At 41.0% G+C, this 20010-nt stretch overlaps 2 protein-coding genes across 2 annotated transcripts; both read right to left on the reverse strand.

Moving 5' to 3' along the window:
- Positions 1 to 317: 317 nt before the first annotated feature.
- LOC134667580 (uncharacterized) lies at positions 318 to 10582 on the reverse strand. The gene is made up of 4 exons (XM_063525014.1): positions 10485 to 10582; positions 1204 to 1409; positions 784 to 1010; positions 318 to 499 (listed from the first exon to the last, which is right to left on the reverse strand). Exons 1-4 carry the CDS (start codon positions 10497 to 10499, stop codon positions 318 to 320), a joined length of 630 nt encoding a protein of 209 aa, XP_063381084.1. The 5' UTR covers positions 10500 to 10582.
- Positions 10583 to 12948: 2366 nt separating this feature from the next.
- On the reverse strand, positions 12949 to 20010 carry LOC134667686 (uncharacterized). The gene is made up of 7 exons (XM_063525108.1): positions 19567 to 20010; positions 18721 to 18818; positions 18114 to 18342; positions 17711 to 17896; positions 17251 to 17364; positions 15948 to 16931; positions 12949 to 14031 (listed from the first exon to the last, which is right to left on the reverse strand). The coding sequence occupies exons 1-7, from the start codon at positions 19822 to 19824 to the stop codon at positions 13546 to 13548; spliced, it is 2355 nt and encodes a 784-aa protein (XP_063381178.1). The 5' UTR covers positions 19825 to 20010; the 3' UTR covers positions 12949 to 13545.

A 20010-nucleotide genomic window follows, 5' to 3' on the forward strand; every position in this document is an offset into this window, starting at 1 on the left:
ACAGATTTCGCTATCTCTCATAGTTTCTGACTTCTCCATACTGACCCATTTGGATTGATCACCCTGTATATCGTTGTCTGAGTACCCACAACACAGACGGACTTGGTCATGCAATCGGTGTAAGAATTTCCTATAATATTATTTATTTATTCTGTATCTCCTATATTAACAACGTTCGTCCTTAACCGTTGTAAAACGAGATTTAAGTGGAAACATAGTGATATGCCAGGACATCAATAAAAGACAGTAAAGTGTCGTTATAACCTTACAAAATTTATTTAAAAAAACTCCAGCAAGTTAGTGATTTAATCATGACGTCAGTGGAAGGTTTCCCTCAGCGCGCGCAGATGGTCGGCGCGCGCGGTGGCCAGCCCGCCGCCGCCGAGCCAGCCGAGCAGCGCCGCGCCGAGCGCGCGCCGGCTCCGAGCGCGCTCCACGTACCGCGCCGCGCCCTCCCCGCCCTCCCCGCCGCCCACGAACCACTCCACTTCCAGCTCCTCTGTAACATATACCAACAGTCCGACTTAGGTATTGATTACCATATGACGACCAAATGACGACCCAACATACGACACGGTGCTAACAATCTCACGTTCTAAGTTTTATCACGCAGATAAAACTTAGAATTACTTACTACTTAATATTACTTAGACTTTGGAGAGAAAGATTTAATTATAAAAAAAACATCTGTAAGTCGGGTTTAAGGGCTCTTTCTCAATATCAATTAGCACTATGTTATTGTGAGCCTGATGTGCGTAGACACCCGAACGACAGCTTACATACCACAGAAATCAGGCCAGAAGAGGAGCGGCAGCTTGCGGCATGTGTGTATGGTAAAGTCCCCCCTGTGCTGGTGCGCGGACGCGGCGCCGTGCGCCGGGCCGGCCGCGTACTCGTCGTGCGCGCGCACGAGCGCCGCGCCCGCGCAGCGCGCGCCGCACGAGAACGACAGCGAGTAGCGCCACGACGTGTAGTTGCTCCATTGGGATTCTAGCTTCCAGGATGAACTGCTGGACAAGAGAGTCATGTTTAGAACTAATAAAAGATAACATAAAATAATGTTTTTTCAATTAAAAATATCCAAACATATAAATGACGCTAATCGGATTTAAATGAAAATGAATATATGGACATAGGATAGTTTTCATTATTATCTTTCCACGCAGATGTCGAGGGCAGACGCTCGCTAGTTATAGTACTGACATATGTGGGTAGAGCAACCGAAGGCTATTGAAGTCGGCGAGGAGCGCGGCGAGCTTGTGCGGCGGCGCGCGCAGCTCGGCCGCCAGCTCGCTGGCGCCGGGCACGCGCACGCGCAGCGCCAGCAGCGCCGACAGCGCCACCAGCAGCGCCGCCCGCGCCCGCCAGCCCGAGTGACGTCGCCACCACATGCTCCAAGGGCGGGATTGCTGGCCAACCAAGTTTTAAATATTTAATTTTATAAGATAACAATTTCTAATAAAAACGTCTTAGCTCATTCATTCGTCCGTAGGTACATGTATATTGTACGTGTATGTAATTATAGAGCCAAGTCTTCTTATAAAAATAGTGCAACGCACAGCCTCTTTAAAGATACCTTGTTATATGAAACTGTTCTTTTGTCGCGACACTCGGGACACCTAGTGAGTAGTGTTAAGTAGCGGGTAGCGGTACAGATAAATCCGCAACCGTCGATTACGAAAACAATTAGCAGCATTTTCTGCATTTTGGTGACAATACAAGCATGTAAAGGGGATTAGGTAGTTAGCCGTCTGTGTAATATAGTATAATGTTTGGGGAAACAAAAATAATCTATAAAAGATATCTTTTTTATCCCACATTATGAGGTTGAGGTGAAAACTATAACTATTTTAATGTATGTAGTAGCAACATAGAGTATAATAAGTAAAGAAAGAGTGGTAACTCCATACATCAGTTTTCTTACCAAAACGCGAGTTATTTCGTAGTCGACATCTAGCGTCATGTAGCGGAATTTATCAGTACTGCTAGTTGACAATAGATGTCTCGGCGAACGAAAACTCAACAATTTTCAGCTAATATTATAACCGGATTAACTGGCAGTCTATTTTAAACCCCTTCTGTTTGGCTTGTGCACAAATCACGCGAGGTTCTATGGGGGGTGGGGGGGTCACGAAAAAATCACGATAGGTCACGTTGGGGGAGGGGGGGTATAAGGAAATCTCACGTGTATTTTTTTACAGTGAACGAAACTAAGAAAAAAACCTACCACGTGAGTAGATATTTTTTCTCGGTTTCGTTAAACATAAATCTTCACTCTGCACTTCAAAATAGCCAGGCTATTTAACGAAAATAGAAAAATAAACAAGATTTTCTATATACAATACTATTTATCTTAAAATTAGGTCGAATGAAAAAAATACACGTGAGGTTGTATAGGGGGTGGGAGGGTAGCCAAAATCCTCACCAAATATCACCAAGGGGGAGGGAGGGGTCAAAAAGTAGCCGAAAACACCTCGCGTGATTTGTGCACAATCCCTTATAATATTAGTTGTAAATTGTTTTAATAAGTAGTACATTTTTCGTCAGTAGCTACACTTGTGACATCTGTGGCCTATTTTATAAAGCTACAAGTTACAATTTACAAGTGGAAGTCTCTTTCTAACCCTATGTGTTAGAACGAGACTTCCGCTTGTAAATTGTAACTTGTAGCTTTATAAAATAGGCCACTGGTGTCGAGTATGAGTACTGATAGTTCCGCTACGCGTTAGATGTCGACTACGAAATAACGCGCGTTTTGGTAAGAAAACTGATGTATGGAGTTACCACTCTTTCTTTACTTATATTACTCTATGGTAGCAATACAATTAGGTACTAAACAGTGTCAAAAAATAATAAATACTTTTTGTATTGACGTTATTCCTAATTTTTAGAATATTGAAGGTGTTACCTAATTTTAAACCAATTAATCGAAATAAATTTCCAAAACAGCTAACTACTAACGCCATCTAACGAGGACTCGAGTCAACATTGGAAATAAAAAAAACATTAAGGTGGATGTCTAGGGATGGGATGCCGATTATCAGCCAAAAGATGGCGTCACTGTGCACGAATTGTGGATTTTCACTATTTCTCCCAAAATACAAAGTTTCATAAGATGTGTTGATATGTGCGAAAACTATAAAAAATACTACATCTAAATCGAGACATGTTCAACTCAACATTGTCTCATTTCGTTATTACCGGAATCCAACTGCAAAATATTGCAATTTCTTGCATTCACGCACACTTACGTACTTAAAAGTCACCTTAAAGTCAGTGTCAAATGTCAGCACATTCGTAATGTTACAGTAAAGTAACCTAGAGGGCGCAGCGGATGAAATGTTTATTGTTGAAAAAAGATTGGAAATTAAATAATAAATTCTTGTTTGAGCAACGATTAAGAATTACAACGCATTCAGAAGCAACTAATGTTTTCGACCATCAAATGTCATGTGCTCGTGGCACCCGTAGCCTCTATTTTGAAAAAATCAGATTGTAGCTAAGATACATGGTTCAAACCCCGACAATGCCAGTTTTTTTTTATTTTATAATTTTAGCATTCTCTTTTGAATTATTTTAAGCGTATGTTATTCTTCGAAACTAAACTTACGTGAGTAAAAAATTTTCAGTATTTTAATTATTTTTTAATAATATTATGGGAAGATTTATAAAAGTATTTTTATTTTCCGGTTTTCAAAGGATATAAATAATGATTAAAATAATTAAAAAAAAGTCATGCATGAGGCTAATTAGGATCGCAGAATAGGTATATAAGAAGTCAACTATCGACGAAGTATAGCTGGTCAAGCAGATCTTGTCAGTAGAAAAAGGCGGCAAATTTGAAAAATGTAGGCGCGAAGGGATATCGTTCATAGAACATTTGAATTTCGCGCCTTTTTAGGGTTCCGTACCCAAAGGGTGAAACGGGACCCTATTACTAAGACTTCGCTGTCCGTCCGTCCGTCCGTCCGTCCGTCTGTCACCAGGCTGTATCTCACGAACCGTGATAGCTAGACAGTTGAAATTTTCACAGATGATGTATTTCTGTTGCCGCTATAACAACAAATACTAAAAACAGAATAAAATAAAGATTTAAATGGGGCTCCCATACAACAAACGTGATTTTTGACCAAAGTTAAGCAACGTCGGGAGTGGTCAGTACTTGGATGGGTGACCGTTTTTTTTTTGCTTTTTTTTTGTTTTTTTTGCATTATGGTACGGAACCCTTCGTGCGCGAGTCCGACTCGCACTTGCCCGGTTTTTTTACTGACAAGATTTGCTTGACCAGGTATAAAATAAGTTTCCAAAATTTTATTGAAATGATATACCTACATGAAATAATCAAATACAACACATTTACTTAAAATAACTTTTAAAATAAGGCATATAAAATTTCCAAAAAGATGAAACAAAATAAATAAATAAATACAAAAAGAAATGAGTCTTTGTTCGTGGTTTGAACCCTGTCATGCTGTTCAACTTGTTAGACTTATACTCAGTAGCTAAAAGCCACTAGACCATTTGACCATAGTAGACCCGGGCGAAAAATGCCTTCTTATTTAAGTAACCCATTACTGTCAAAAATATCAAGTTTGAATTGATTTGAAATATAATTTTTCATTGTCGAGTTATTGACATCCAAACGTTGCGAGCATGTTGTACTTTAAACCATTTGGCAACGTCGCACGGGGAATTCTTCTGAAAATGTATGTCCTTTTATATTTTGATATTTATGGATATATGAGGATTCTTCTACTTATGTTGCAAATTGATTAAATTATCGAGAGAAAAATGCTAATGCAAAGAAAACAAGAAATATCCGTTTCATTTCTCATGCTATTGATTCGGTTAAATTGTGTTCTAATGTATGGGGAAGACAAACTAATTATAGCCAGCCTTTTATGAATGTAGTATGATACCATAGGGTATGGTGCTTTACGCACACTAGCGTCCCTTCCCCTCCCCCTGACGCAACCCCCCCTTTTTGCATGAAATATGTCCCGGTACACAGTTTTTTACATTTTTTGAGGAAAGAATATATTTTAGGAAAAAAGTGTCAATGAAAGAAATAATCCTTAATAAATTCTTAATAAAAAAGGTCATATTCATTTTTTTTATATCATGCACCTAATTCATGTATTAGCTTGTCAAAATTCGAAATAACATAGTTTTTACTTAGGGTTCGAAACTCATTTATTATACACGGTGTAACATGAGGAAACCGAATAATTTTAACAGCGTATTCCTGATCACATTTAGAGACAAAAATGTCCTATAAACTTTTTTGAAATTCGCCTAGTTTCAGAGTTAATACCAATAAAAAAAAAACAAGTTTCTATTGTTACATCCAATCCGCATTGGGCTAGCGTGGGGACTATAGCCCAAGCCCTCTCGCGCATGAGAGGAGGCCTGTGCTCAGCAGTGGGACGTATATAGGCTGAAATGATGATGATTGTTACATAGTTCAAAACGCCTTTTTGATGGCGATGTTGTTACTATGGGATTTAGTCTAAATATCCTTATTGATATGTCAAAAAGTGACAATTAAGTAACACGTTGCAAAAACTATGTTTACCGAAAAAAAAGTAAAAATCCATGTTAACTGACAAGTTTACCAATAACATTTACTTTTTATGTACATACATATATATTCAAAAAATTAAAAAATTGCGGCCAAGTGCGAGTCGGACTCGCGTTCCAAGGATTCCGTATATTACACAATTTTTAACAATGTATTTTTTATTTTATTTATTTAGATATTTAATTCAGGGAACAAGGCCCATATTACAAATACCTTACAGACTAACATACATATGTATTTTATAAACTTAAAACTAAACATTATTTATGCGAAACGTGAGTGAAATCTTTAAAAAATCCGTAGGAGTCGGATCAAAAACTGTAATTAAGTCCGACTCACGCTTGACTGTACATTTCTAATAGGTTTTCCTGTCATCATAGACCTATTTTATGTATTTTTTCAAAATTTTAAACCTAGTAGTTTCGGAGATAAAGGGGGAGGGGGGAATAGTCATTTTTTGCCTATTTTCTTGAATCACTTCTAAAGTGTTTATTCGAAAATTATAAAAAATATATATTTGAGATCCTTACAATAAGCTCTTTCATTTGATATGTAACATGATATAGTTTGAAAATTTTTATTTTTTAATTTTTTCGTTTACCCCCCAAAAGTGGCCCCCATGTTTAAAATTCATTTGTTTACAAACTTACATATGTGTACCAGATTACAACTTGATTGGTCCAGTAGTTCCGGAGAAAATCGGCTGTGACAGACGGACAGACAGACAGACGCATGAGTGATCCTATAAGGGTTCCGTTTTTTCCTTTTGAAGTACGGAACCCTAAAAACAATAAAAAAAATTGTTTTCGGCGAAATTGACCTAAACTCATACAAACATTTTTTCCTTCTTTTAATTTGACCTCAGAAATAAAATCTTTCGCATTTCTTGAGGACACCTTGTATAATAAGTGTTATAAAATGAATATATAACCTTTTTTACTAAGAATTTAATAAGGAACTATTTCTTTCATTGACACTTTTATCCTAAAATGTATACATGAGGTCAAAAAAAGGAAAAGATGTAATATGTGTTTAGGTCAATTTCGCCAAAAAAAAAATTTTTTTTGGTTTTTTTTTTAATTTTATGAATGAATTTGTATATAAAAATTGTCACTTAAAATGGTTTTTTTTTTCGTAAAACTTAGTTTTTGTAAAGTGTTACTTGTCACTTTTTGACATATCAATAAGGATATTTAGACTAAATCCCATAGTAGCAACATCGCCATCAAAAAGGCGTTTTGAACTATGTAACAATAGAAACTTGTTTTTTTTTATTGGTATTAACTCTGAAACTAGGCGAATTTCAAAAAAGTTTATAGGACATTTTTGTCTCTAAATGTGATCAGGAATACGCTGCTAAAATTATTCAGTTTCCTCATGTTACACCGTGTATAATAAATGAGTTTCGAACCCTAAGTAAAAACTATGTTATTTCGAATTTTGACAAGCTAATACATGAATTAGGTGCATGATATAAAAAAAATGAATATGACCTTTTTTTATTAAGAATTTATTAAGGATTATTTCTTTCATTGACACTTTTTTTCCTAAAATGTATACTTTCCTCAAAAAATGTAAAAAACTGTGAACCGGGACATATTTCATGCAAAAAGGGTGGGTTGCGTCAGGGGGAGGGGAAGGGACGCTAGTGTGCGTAAAGCACCATACCCTAAGGTATCATACTACATTCATAAAAGGCTGGCTATAATTAGTTTTTCAAAAAGCACAATTTGACCGAATATATGAAAGAGGGTCATTGTTGTTGTAAAAGGTGTGCAGGAAATGATACGTTTCTGCACTAGAGCAGTTTAGGTTCCAATTACAAGTACGATTTTATTATTCTTTTTACAATAAGCAATTGAAATTTGGGTATAAATGGATTTGTTATACAATTTCCATTCTGATATTTGACTCCCCATTCCATAAATTACTTTTGGCCAAATTGTTAATTGAAAATACCTACTCTCAAAAATACCTACTCTCAAAAATACCTACTCTCAAAAATACCTACTCTCAAAAATACCTACTATAAAAATGTATTTAAAAAAACACATGCATTTTACTTTCCTCGTATGCGAAATGAAAAGTAGAGTGTTTTAACTCGGGTGAAAGGCAGCATTTTTGAAAAAAAACCAGGCAAGTGCGAGTCGGACTCGCGCACGAAGGGTTCCGTACTATAATGCAAAAAAAAAAACAAAAAAAAAAGCAAAAAAAAAACGGTCACCCATCCAAGTATTGACCACTCCCGACGTTGCTTAACTTTGGTCAAAAATCACGTTTGTTGTATGGGAGCCCCATTTAAATCTTTATTTTATTCTGTTTTTAGTATTTGTTGTTATAGCGGCAACAGAAATACATCATCTGTGAAAATTTCAACTGTCTAGCTATCACGGTTCGTGAGATACAGCCTGGTGACAGACAGACGGACGGACAGCGAAGTCTTAGTAATAGGGTCCCGTTTTACCCTTTGGGTACGGAACCCTAAAAGTATCATCTACTAATGTTATTGTTATGCACAAGCAGAAGATATTATAGAATCTTGTTTATTTACAAGAAGATGACATTTTTCTCCACATACCTATAGTAACAGCACCAGTCATGGGACATTTAAGAAGAAATTTGGAGTATTTATGATATTTCCCTTATACATGTAACTGGTCTACCGCTTAGCGTGTTAAAAGATGAAAGTCCTATCCGTCTTTCATGTTTTAGGCGTGTTGTATCAAAGATATTGCAATGAGTTTCCACATACTTAACAAATTAAAACTATGTTTTTTTCTTCTCCAGTCATGGACACCAAAGCTCCAGTAATGGGCCCCCAGTAATGGACGTGGATCCAGTAATGGGCCCCCTATAATGGACATTGCTCTATCAGTATAAAATATTGAAATGGGGTATAAGTTATGGCAAAAAAATCAATTTTTGGTATAAGCTTTTATCGATGAATGTATTTTTCTTTCCACAGCCAATTATTATTGTATTAGATCCATCGAGACAATTCTAATATACCTAACACAATTAGTTAGGGTTTATTTCGATAAAATTCCCATGGCCACCTCCTGTCTCCATCATAAGATCAGGTCGATGTTATCATATATAATATTGCATTATCATCAGATTTGCATACTTAATTACGTACTTACAAAAAAATTCAATTGTATCGGAAATCGAAAAGTGGCTCAAATTCAGTTACCAAAATTTGACCCACACAAACTAACAGGGCAAGTTAAATAAAAGTTTGGAAAAACGATATTAATTTATGCGAAGTCCGAGAATACCTCCTGGTTGACGTATTTCGTAACTACATTTTACTTCTGTATTGTTTAAACATGAAATTATGCCATGGCAAGCATTATAATGTCAATTGTCCCATTATATGAGGCATGCAGTTTTACAGCTCCTATAATGGGATTGGGCCAAATACCACTATTTTTTTTACATCTGTGGAGTCACAACATAGTGTGTTGTATACATTATCTCATGGTAAATGCAATTAACAAAACACATTCTAGTTTTCATCGAGTATTAATTAATTAAAATTTAATAAATTAACTCACCTCTCTTAGCGAAGTTGTTAAGAATTCGTAGTGGTATTTTTTTTCAGTGACACGACAACTTTTGGGTTGACGCCAATTTCTTAAAAAATAACCAAATTTAATGAAACTTTAAATTGAAACAGCTCTAAGACTCATATTTATGATAATATACAGACAGTGTTTATAAACTATTTTTAGATACTTATTTTAGAGGATTTGTGGTTTTTTGTCCCATAACTGGTTCCACGTCCATTATAGGGTCCACTACTATATATATTTTTGAGAAAAATATAGCTAGGTATTTTAGTTTAAAAATCATTGTTACAATAAATATAGGCTTTTCCAGAGAACATTTACCGAAACGAAAGCAGAATTCACAAGGGTTTTCGGTGGACGACCGTAACGCGAATGATTGTTTGGACTGACCTTTCTATAAATATATTAATGTATTTTATTGTGTAATAATCATAATAATTATTAAGTTATATTAAATCTGGAAATGAAATTATATCAGAAAGGAGATTCTTAAATGAGTAGGTATACTCGTAACATGCTTTGTGCATTAAATATACCTCCCTCTATTGAGTGAAAATAAAACAAAATACACAGGTAATCTGTGTTGCGGTTTTAAAGTGCCATCTGTTACACCTTTGACAAATTAAAAATGATTGCTTGTCAAATGAAGTCGCCATGTTAGAATTACACCGATACTATAAGCATCACTCACACAAACAAGCAATGAGGCAAAATTTTACCAATATTCAAAGGCTTTTTTCTTAATAATTTTAATCAAAATCTAGTATTTTTTTACGTTCTGCGAAGACAGAAATATATATACTACCCAAACATTACATATACAAGTGAAGAAACCCTATATAATAGGAGCTAGGGTGCCAAGAAAGTTGTATGAAAATCGAGCAAGGAGAACCACCTTAACAAAATTAAAACAAACGGTTTCAACAATACTTGTATTCTTCTTGACGATGACGACGAATTCGACGGCCTCCCACGATATAGGGTTGGGTTAAAAAAAGCATTTTAGCAAAATGAGAGAGCGAGACGCACTGACATTGGACACAGAAATTGGACAGGATATGTGGTGAAACTGTACCTACCTACTAAGGTATACATAGAAAAAGAAACATTTCATAGGTATTTGTCGGAGTGATCGGACGAACGGACTGAGACATGGCGAACCTAAAGTGTTCCTAGATCACTGAGTGAATGTAAAAACTAATAAGGCCTGTGAAGAACCCACATCGAATATAGGAGATTATGATGACTTTTGGCTTTTTAAAGTTTTGAGAAGCAAGGATAAAAGTGTCTAAGTTACATATTAATTATTTTAAAATTAGGTATGAACTTACCTGGTACTTCAACATATAATAAATAACACTGAACACTTCACAAACCACTTAATAGAGTAATTAAGTGACATAGACTAGTTAGTATATCATTTGATTCGGCGGCGGAAGCTCTAGAGATAACAGCTTCCGCAGGAATGGTGCTCGCAGCCGCGGCCCGCCAGCCTGCAGCCATTGAATCTGATTGCAAACATAAAATATACATATATAATTATAATAAATCAGGAAGCGTACCTACCTGCCACTAAAATATCGCTCGCAACGCTACTCTTTTAACAGTAGATACAATGAACTATATCGGCTGGGTGTAAGTAACAGCGCGTAATGCCGGCGCCTGTTCGTCATGTGTTGGTGTCTATTTATAGGCCGAGGCGAGGCGCTGTATCCCTACTCGTATGTGTAATGTAAACAAAGCTACTTGAACGAGTGTGCTGCGCTGTGGCGGCCGGGGCCGGGACGAGGACACTGTACCCTCAAAGAAATTGAGCATTTTGAGGGTTCCGTACCCAAAGGGTAAAACGGGACCCTATTACTAAGACTCCGCTGTCCGTCCGTATGTCACGGCTGTATCTCACGAACCGTGATAGCTAGACAGTTGTAATTTTCATAGATGATGTATTTCTGTTGCCGCTATAACAACAAATACTAAAAAGTACGGAACCCTCGGTGGGCGAGTGCGACTCGCAGTTGTCCGGTTTTTATTACTTAAACATGACTTAAACGCTAACGCGGGAAGAGTCGTGGCCCAATACATTCCACGACTATTATTCTCTTTCCGAACAGTATGGCACGCTAAACAACCATCGGTCGGCTATTTCTTTATAATATTTTCAAATAAGATAAGTGATGATTTAAGTCTAAAACGTTTTTTCAAAGGGATCTTTCGATTAAAACCATCATTTCCACGGTATGCTTGTACATGGGACGTTAACGTGGTTCTGAATTACTCAGAAAATATGGATAACGATGCAATTAATTTAGAGCAGTTGTCTAAAAAATTAGTCATGTTGCTAGCTCTCGCAACGGGGCAGAGAATGCAAACGTTATCCTTTATAAAAATGTCAACTAAGTCTTTGAAGATCGAATCGTTATTACTATTACTAACTTTATTAAAACTTCATCAATTGGCAGAGCTCAGCCAATTTTAAATTTACCTTTTTTCCACTTCCACTCTCGGTATTTGCCCAGCTTCGGCTTTACAAAAATATGCCTCAGTAACAGCATCTTTACGATCAAATACCGAGGAGTATCTTATTCTAACATATAAGAAACCGCACAGGTCAGCTTCATCGCAAAGTCTAGGGCGTTGGATAAAGCAGACCCTCACAGAGAGTGGCATCGACACTTCTATCTTCACCGCTCACAGCACGAGGCACGCATCAACCTCGGCTGCCTCGCGAGCTGGTCTAAGCGTCGTCGATATCATTCGAAAGTCAGCTGGTTGGACTGAGCGGTCATGTCTTTGCGAATTTTTATAATAGGCCTATAATTAATTCAGAAACAAGCCTACTTGATCCTTTATTATTACAATAGAGCCATAATTACTGAAGTATAAGTTTAGTCGTCAGAATATCCTAAGTTGATAATTATTATTGTGGCATAATATAATAATTATATTGATTTGTTTTAAGTTGGTCTTTACGAACAAATAAATAAATGATAAATGTTATTTTTTATTTATTTCTTTTATTTAACAACATTGATTTTTCTCTGAACATCTACATAGTAAATGATTAAATCTCGAAGGACGAAGACAGGATAATTACATGATCAAACGAACTTACCTGAAGTGAAGTTCGATCATAATTATCCTGTCTTCGCCGAAGAGATTTAACTACCCACCCTACCCAGGAAGGTCGTAATCCGTACACTTCTTCCCTGATTATCAATGTTGTGATCTCTTGTTACTTCTTCGTGCTCTAAAAAGAATGATGTTGACAGTTGGATTCGCCGGGTCGAATAGTAGAGAGAGAGAGGGGAATGTGTTTTTTTCTCTCTTTCTACGCTAAAACTTGTGCGATTAGGTTTGCGCGTAGCATAGGCTGCTACTAACTGTATCTACTTTTTTTAGTTCTCTAAAGACATCATCAGATGGCGCTGTAGGTGCGTTAATCACAGATTATGAGATGATGTGGTAGTTCTTTCGAACTTTAATATCCATGACCAACAAAACAACCCTTCATCATGTTTCCATTGTTATTATGCTCTTGTTTCACTGACTCGGTGGCCAGGCAAGTCTAATTTCGCGTTTTGAAGTTCTAAATACAACAATATAATAACAAATAGCTTGGTGAGGCATATGTCGCTCTAGTCTGGCTCATACAACTAAGTATATACAATGAATACAAGTGTTTATGTTATATACATATGTATCTTAATTTCTTTTTTCTCCTGTGTGTGTGTATGTGTGTGTGTCGTAAATAATTAATGTTAATGAGCTGAAAATAAGGGAAAAGTAAAAAGTCGATTTGTTCACTTAATTATTTTAATTCATGTATTAAAATTTTGACACAAATTGTCCATGCACGTTTTAAGATTACTTACACAAAAATCAGTTCAAATTCATTACAATTAGATATTATAATTATAACATCGTTCAATCGTTCAATTTAAGTATCCGTAATTAAAATTCAATTCATACACACACATCCAAGACATTTGTTCGTCTGTGACTAATAGTAGTTTGTTCATAGATCGCCCCTCACGGGCGGCACACGGGCCGCTACACTCACATTTTATTCGATCAGAGTCGAACCGAGCTAACGCAACGGCGTCATGAATGTAAAATTTCTGTGAAAAATATGACGTCTATAACGACCCCCCCCCCCCTCGCTTCGCTCCGTATAAGTAGGGGCAAAGTTAGCTCGGTCGGTCTCTACACAAGTATTCGGAGCTCGACCCCCGAGTCGTCTCCGAAGCCCCAAGGAGGGAGGGCCGCACATTCGAGCCGCCCGAAACCGAGTAGGTCGGCACTTCGATCACAACCGTCCGGCTACCCGTCTTTCGCTCTTTAAAAAAATAAATATAAATATTTACAGAGGCGCGCCGGGGCGCCGGGGCCCCGCTACCGTTTCTTCTTGCGGCCCTTTCGGTAGCCCTTCCCGTACCAGCCGCCCTCGCCGCCCTCGTCGCCGCCGTCGTCGCCGGCGTCGTCCCCGGCCGGGCAGCAGGTGCACAGGTAGCGGCGGCCGCGCGCGCGGCGCCACACGCGGCCCGCGGGCTGCGGGTCGCGCGCCGGGTACCACAGGCAGCGCCGGCTGCCGCGCCGCCGCCGGCACCAGCCGCACGAGCCCGAGCCCGAGCCCGAGCCCGCCGGCTCCGGCGCCGCGCCCAGGATCGTGTGCAGGCCGGGGTACAGCTTGCCCCTGCACAAGAGCACGGCCCGCGCTATGAACGCCGCGGCGGCCCGGGACGCCTCGCTCTCCGGGTCCTCCTCGGGGCGGGGCCGGGGGGGCCGCGGGAGGCCGCCGCCCTCGTCCTCCTCCTCCTTGGGCTCGGGCGCGTGCGCGGCGTGCAGGAGGATGCGCGCCGCCCCGTCGGCGAGGGACACCTGAAACGAGACGAATTGAAATCGAAAATGTATTTCTCGACCGTAAGTCGTACAACAGAGTTTGGAAAATACTTTTCTCCAATATGCTCGGAAATGTTCACCTTACTGTAGCAAAAATAGTACGGGAAGTTCTTCGTTAATGTCAAACTCTAACTAAAAAACATCAAACTATCGCTGTCCTGTTCTAGCGGACGGGAGGTAAAAAAACACTACAGTAATAACTTATTACTGTAGTGTTTTTTACTTTTTAATAATAAAAAACGCAAACAGCCAATTATTATTGCCGCGAGCCGCTTCTACACGACGCGATCAGCTAACATTTCACGTGTATGATCGTGCGAATACTGCTTAATAAAATCAAAGATTATTTTTATATTTTCTCCTTATTCTCATCCGTGAATATAATCTCATCCGTGTTCATAAAGCTTACATAGTTTGTCAAAGGACTTTCTCATTTCAAACATAGACAAAGAGAATCATACTATCTTTGTCTTACACTAGTACTAGCACCCAAAAGAAAAGGATGGGTGTAGTTTTCTTGGTTCTTACTGACTGAAAAGTTGGTTTGACAAACTATATTGCGCAATTATATTGAATGAACGAATATTGAATGGTACTGAATGGCAGAATAAGTTTGTGCCTTTAACTTTTAAAAATTAATTAAAGAGGGAAATTGTTTTTGACATTTTGGATGTGAAGGTTTGATTTGAGTGATGCTTGATGCTTAAATAATAATTATTTTAGCTTATTTCCTCGCATGTTTGGAGAAAAGCACTATATATGCCTCGGCAGGAATAGCAATTCGTGGATTCGTCTTCTTTGTCGGACTATGTACTATTTCTACGACCGAGCGGTTACCTTGAAATAAAATTGTAAATTTAACAAATATTTTTAAATCAAGAAGTAGCAAAAATGGAGGATACGGGCGGTAAAAGAATGAATGGATGAATAAAATTAAAAAAAAGTCTATGGTTTACTTATTTGTCAGAGATGACATTTAAAATAAGGTTGGCAACACTGTATTTTATTCAATATTTTTTAAGTGGTCATTACACGAAGTATCGTAAAATCGTCGAAAAGATACTGCGTGTATGCACAAATTATTTTTTGGGGTATTCCCCAAAAAATAATTACTAAAGACATGTTTTGACAACTATAAAGGTGTGTGCCCTTTAAATGACAAATAAAAGTACGGGAGTAGAAAATTGTTATTTGTACAACAAGAGATCAAAGTTTGATATTTCTTCGAGTGTTTATTTTGAGTCCCGTGCAAGCGAAAGATTCTATAATATAGAATCTTGAGCGTAGTAAGGGATTCAAAAGCGCACGAGATGTAAATAACTTTCATCTCGTGTAGTACAACCTACACAAAATTTTTCACCCTAAGCAGTGAGAACATACCTAGAGGGACAGAGATAATAGAACCCAAGTATATCGAACTTGTATTAGACCCCGCATGTTGAAATGACATTTGACTATAAAGGTCACTTGAATGTCATTTTGTCTCAGTCAGTGAGCAAAATCGCATTTTGCTCACTGAGTGAGACAAAATGACTCAGTGAGCAAAATCGCATTTTGCTCACTGCTTTTAAGAAGCAAAGTACCCTTGTTCGAGCTGCTAAGGTGAAAAAAGTATTGTATGCAACGTTGTTTAACTGAGTCAAAAAATACTCGTGGCGTCTTTATTAACAATTTTCGGCTTCGCCTCAAATTATTACTCACGCCACTCACCTTTTTTGAACTCTCTTAAACAACGGTTGCATAAAATACTATTATGAACATAACGGCTGTGTATTGAAACGAATCGTGATAAAATAAAAAAAAGAGATAGATAAGGACAAACGACTATGAACGGCTCGTTAGACTCGACAGGGGTTTACGAGTAGCGGCAATAACTTCAACTAGAACTTGCTCACCTCAAAAGACCTCAGGTGTTCCTCTTTAACCACGACACAAATGCCGTTCTCCAGTTTGGGCTTCTTTTCTTCAGGCTCCAACATCTCTGGGTCTCGTAAGCGGTCCGCCAGGGTATCAGGGCTCCGTAAGCGCTCCGTCGGGGACCATGGAACAGGTGTGTGCAGCCGCTCCACTAAAAATTTTAGGTTTCGCAAGCCATCTACCGGGCACTCTCGATTTTGCAAGCGGTCCAATAGGGGGGGCCGTCGATCTCGCAGGCTCTCCTCTGGAGATTGTGGGCGCTGCAAGTCAGTTTCCGAGGCCTTTCGGCCTCTTTGGTAATTCGCGTAGGTTTCTAGGTTTCGCAATCGCTCCGCCGGGTGTCGGTCTCGCAAGTGCAGCGTCGGGGATCGTGGACGGAGCCCTTCGACCGGAAAATTTGAGTCACTCGAGCGTTCCGCCGGGCGCTGAAGTCTCTCGAGCCCCGGCACGAGGCCCGGCGGCTCACGGAGGCCCTCCATTTGTAATAGCGGACGAGGCCGTTCAGGAAACTGTCGGTCGCGTAGTCGATCCGGCGGACCTCTTTGCCACCGGGGCCCGTCGAGCCTCGTCCCGGGCCCTGAGGGTCCGTTGAGCCTCGCCCCGGGCCCCGAGGGTCCGTCGAGCCTCGCCCCGGGGCCCCGAGGTCCGTCGGCCCTCGCTACGGGGCTCGAGGGGCCGTTGGCTCTCGACTGAGAACCACGCAGGCGCTCCTGCAGCCGCCTCAACGGCAACGCATCGTCGGAATCCGACGCGGAGGAGGAGTCGAACTCGGAGGGCTCGGAGGTGCCGCTGTCGTCGGGCTCGGGCGGGGCCAGCAGCGGCCGCGAGCAGGTGTGGCGCTCGGCGGGCGCGAGCGGCGTGGCGTGCGCCAGCAGCGGGTCGCGCGAGCGCCGGTAGCGCGGCACGCGCACGCGCAGCCGCCGCGCCAGCTCGCGCATCACCGCGTCGCAGCGCGCGTTGATCTGATCACATACCATCAACAGTTCACAGCGATTACAGGGGCGGATTCAGATTTAAATAGTTTTTTTTTATTACAATATGTTCCATGTCCTTACTGTTACGAAATAGGACATATTTTTGGGTACCTATATGTAGATGTGAGTACAGTACAGAGGTATTCGGTCAGAGTATGTACCGCTTAATAATTCTAGATATACAAAAAAGCTAATTCCTGATCTGATATTTTATGACAGCTCAAACTGTTACGTCGTATCAAACCAAAATTTGATTTACTGAAGAAGTCATATCGACATTCGCATACCTAACTTTTTAATGAAATACCTTGAGCTCGGCGGCGGTGTCCTTGGGCGTCCACTGCAGGTTGACGATGTAGAGGCGCGGGCGCGCGCGCGCCGGCCGCGCCATGCACCACAGCCGAGGGTAGCGGCGGAGCACCTGCGCATATTCTATTATATTAAAGGATATTTAAGTGTGGTGATAGGAGACAGTTGGAGGAGGCCTATACCCAAAAAGGGGCCATGTCTTAATTAAAACTTTTTTTAACTATATTAACAATGTGAAGTCATAGAAATAAAGGCTATATTATTATTATTATATTATTAAGTATGGTGTGGTTTGTGGTTGTTAAAAATCGGCAGAGCAAAATAAATCGTTCTCGAAAAAAAAAAAAAACATAAAATCGGTAAAGATCCTGATCATACACAGACAAGAGGTTAATAATGATCAATGGCATTCACAGATCGGTACGGCTACATAGTAGGTAGGTACGAGCTTAGGTCACCTTGAGGCTGGAGCCGAGACACAGGATGACGTCGGCGGCGGCGGCGTGGCGCAGCGCGCCGGCCCAGTTGAGCGGCCAGGCGGCGCGCGCGCGCTCGCCGAAGTGCACGATGGTGTCGCGCAGCGGCCGCCCGCAGCGCGGCACGGGGCAAGTGCGCCGAGTGCCGTGGGAATAACGCCGAGTGCGCTACAATTATACATCAATTTCACCTTCTTTATTCTTAAGAAACGTTGCAGTTGCGAGTTGCAACATTTTGCATGAACTTCGGAAACTCGGTATGTGGGGACACGATAGATTAATTTTCTAAAACTTAAATTATTGAACAGTGATTGAATTTAATTGACGATATTACACAGTAGTCGTGCGGCCCGTCGCGGTCTGTATGTTAATCCGGTTAGAATACCTGCGTAGTGTCGAAGGCCCTCAGCAGCACGGCGCGGCACTGGGGCGCGGCGCAGCGCTCGGCGAACATGTTGCCGTGCAGCTCGGCGAGCGAGCGGCGCGGCAGGCCGGAGCGCACGTGCAGCCCGTCGCAGTTCTGCGACACCACGAACTTGCACAGCCCGCGCGCCACCAGCGCCGCCAGCGCCATGTGCGTGAACGTGGGCTGCGCGCGGGACACTTCCACGCGACTGCAATCGTACATTACATGCGGGTTATATGTGGGCCCGTCTAAGGGTCGGTTGCACCAAACTGTTCGTATCGTTAAAGAGTTCGCTAAATTTTTATGTATGGAAAGTTTCATAGTAAAGCGCTGGGGCGCGCCGGCTGACGTTGATCAGTCTGTCAAATGTGGTTGGTGCAACTGGCCCTAACTAAGCTCACTTTGCACATACTTCAATAAAACAAAGTGTAAGAGTGTCATCATAAACATGATATTTTCATAGACATTTGACATTACTGATACATTATTATACTTCGTCATTGCAAATGCCATGCAGAGTTGGCATGGTCCAACTCTAGTTGGTGAGCGTGGTTAGGCATATTTGGAGTGCAGGCGAGCCACTCACCCGATGTCCTCTCCCCGCTGCAGCCGTGTCCACACGCCGTGCGGGCCGCGGTAATCGGGGATGTCGGCCGCTGTGCTGATCCCCGCTCCCGTGTACACCTGTTTATGTGTACTTTACTTATTTCAAATCTTAACAAAAACTGAAATGAAATATGCTGAGAAAAATTGTCTTTTGTGTGTTGCCTTGTTCAAAGATCCATTTTGTAATGATTTCCATGGAATTTACTTATAGAGATTTTACTATGTGTGATATTACAAAAAAAATTGATCTACAAATACTATGGAATAATTTATTTTTGCATCTAGCACACTTTGTGAGTTCTGATTGATTATGTGGACCAAGAACCCCATTCTGCAGGTACGAATATCCTCAACAAGAGTTCAAAAGAAAAAACAATTGAGCGCTTTGTCTCAGAAGTCTTTTGTGAAAAGCGCAGCTGAGTAAAGCTTATAAGTAGTGTATGTTAATACACAAGTATAAAAAAGCTTTCTTTGCATTAGAGAATATACAATTCTCTTTACACAACGAAAGTTATCTAATGTGTTCGTTTTTTCTTACAAACTATTGCAACAAACCCAACTTCTCAATCTCATATAACTGAGTATTTTGAAAACTGGAAGTTTAGATACACTTGGTGAAGTTTCATCATATCACACACACTTTGCTTTTTTTGGAGGCTCAACCGAGGCCCCTAAACTCGTTGAAACAAAAAGTACTCTGACCATTAGTATAATTTAAAACAATGAGATCAGATTTATCAACGGTCAACTAAGCATGGTACTTTGAACACCGCAGGTTATCTGTTAAAGTGGGGGTTTGGACGGTGTCATTAGTGTTGTAACTGACCACGAGATGCTTGGCCTGGCGCACGACTCGCGCCAGCTCTCGGCACTTGTCGCGCAGCACGCTCGGACTGTCCTCCACCTCCTCGGCGCGCTGGCGGGCCCTCGCGCGGCGCTCGGCCGCCAGCGCCGCCGCGGCCGCCCGGCGCGCCGCCTCGGCGCGGCTGCCGGCCTTGTCTCCGCCGCCGCCGCTCTTGCTGGGGCCGCCGCCGCCGCCGCCGCCGCTGAGCCTGGCGCTCGAGCGCACGACGGCGCGCTCCATGGCGCCGCGGCTCACGACGCGTCCCGTGTCTCCGGCCCCCGCGCGCCACCGCTGTCGGTGCCCGTCGCCGCCCAAGGGCTCATGTTGGGTGCGGGCTCTTTCACCGATCGCGATAGCCGTTCATAAACATTAAACGATGCCAATGGCCGTCTGACCTGTCAAAGTGTCACCTCGACGCTTCTAGTC

This window comes from Cydia fagiglandana, chromosome 9 (assembly GCF_963556715.1).
Source record: "Cydia fagiglandana chromosome 9, ilCydFagi1.1, whole genome shotgun sequence".
NCBI classification, from domain to species: domain Eukaryota; kingdom Metazoa; phylum Arthropoda; class Insecta; order Lepidoptera; family Tortricidae; genus Cydia; species Cydia fagiglandana.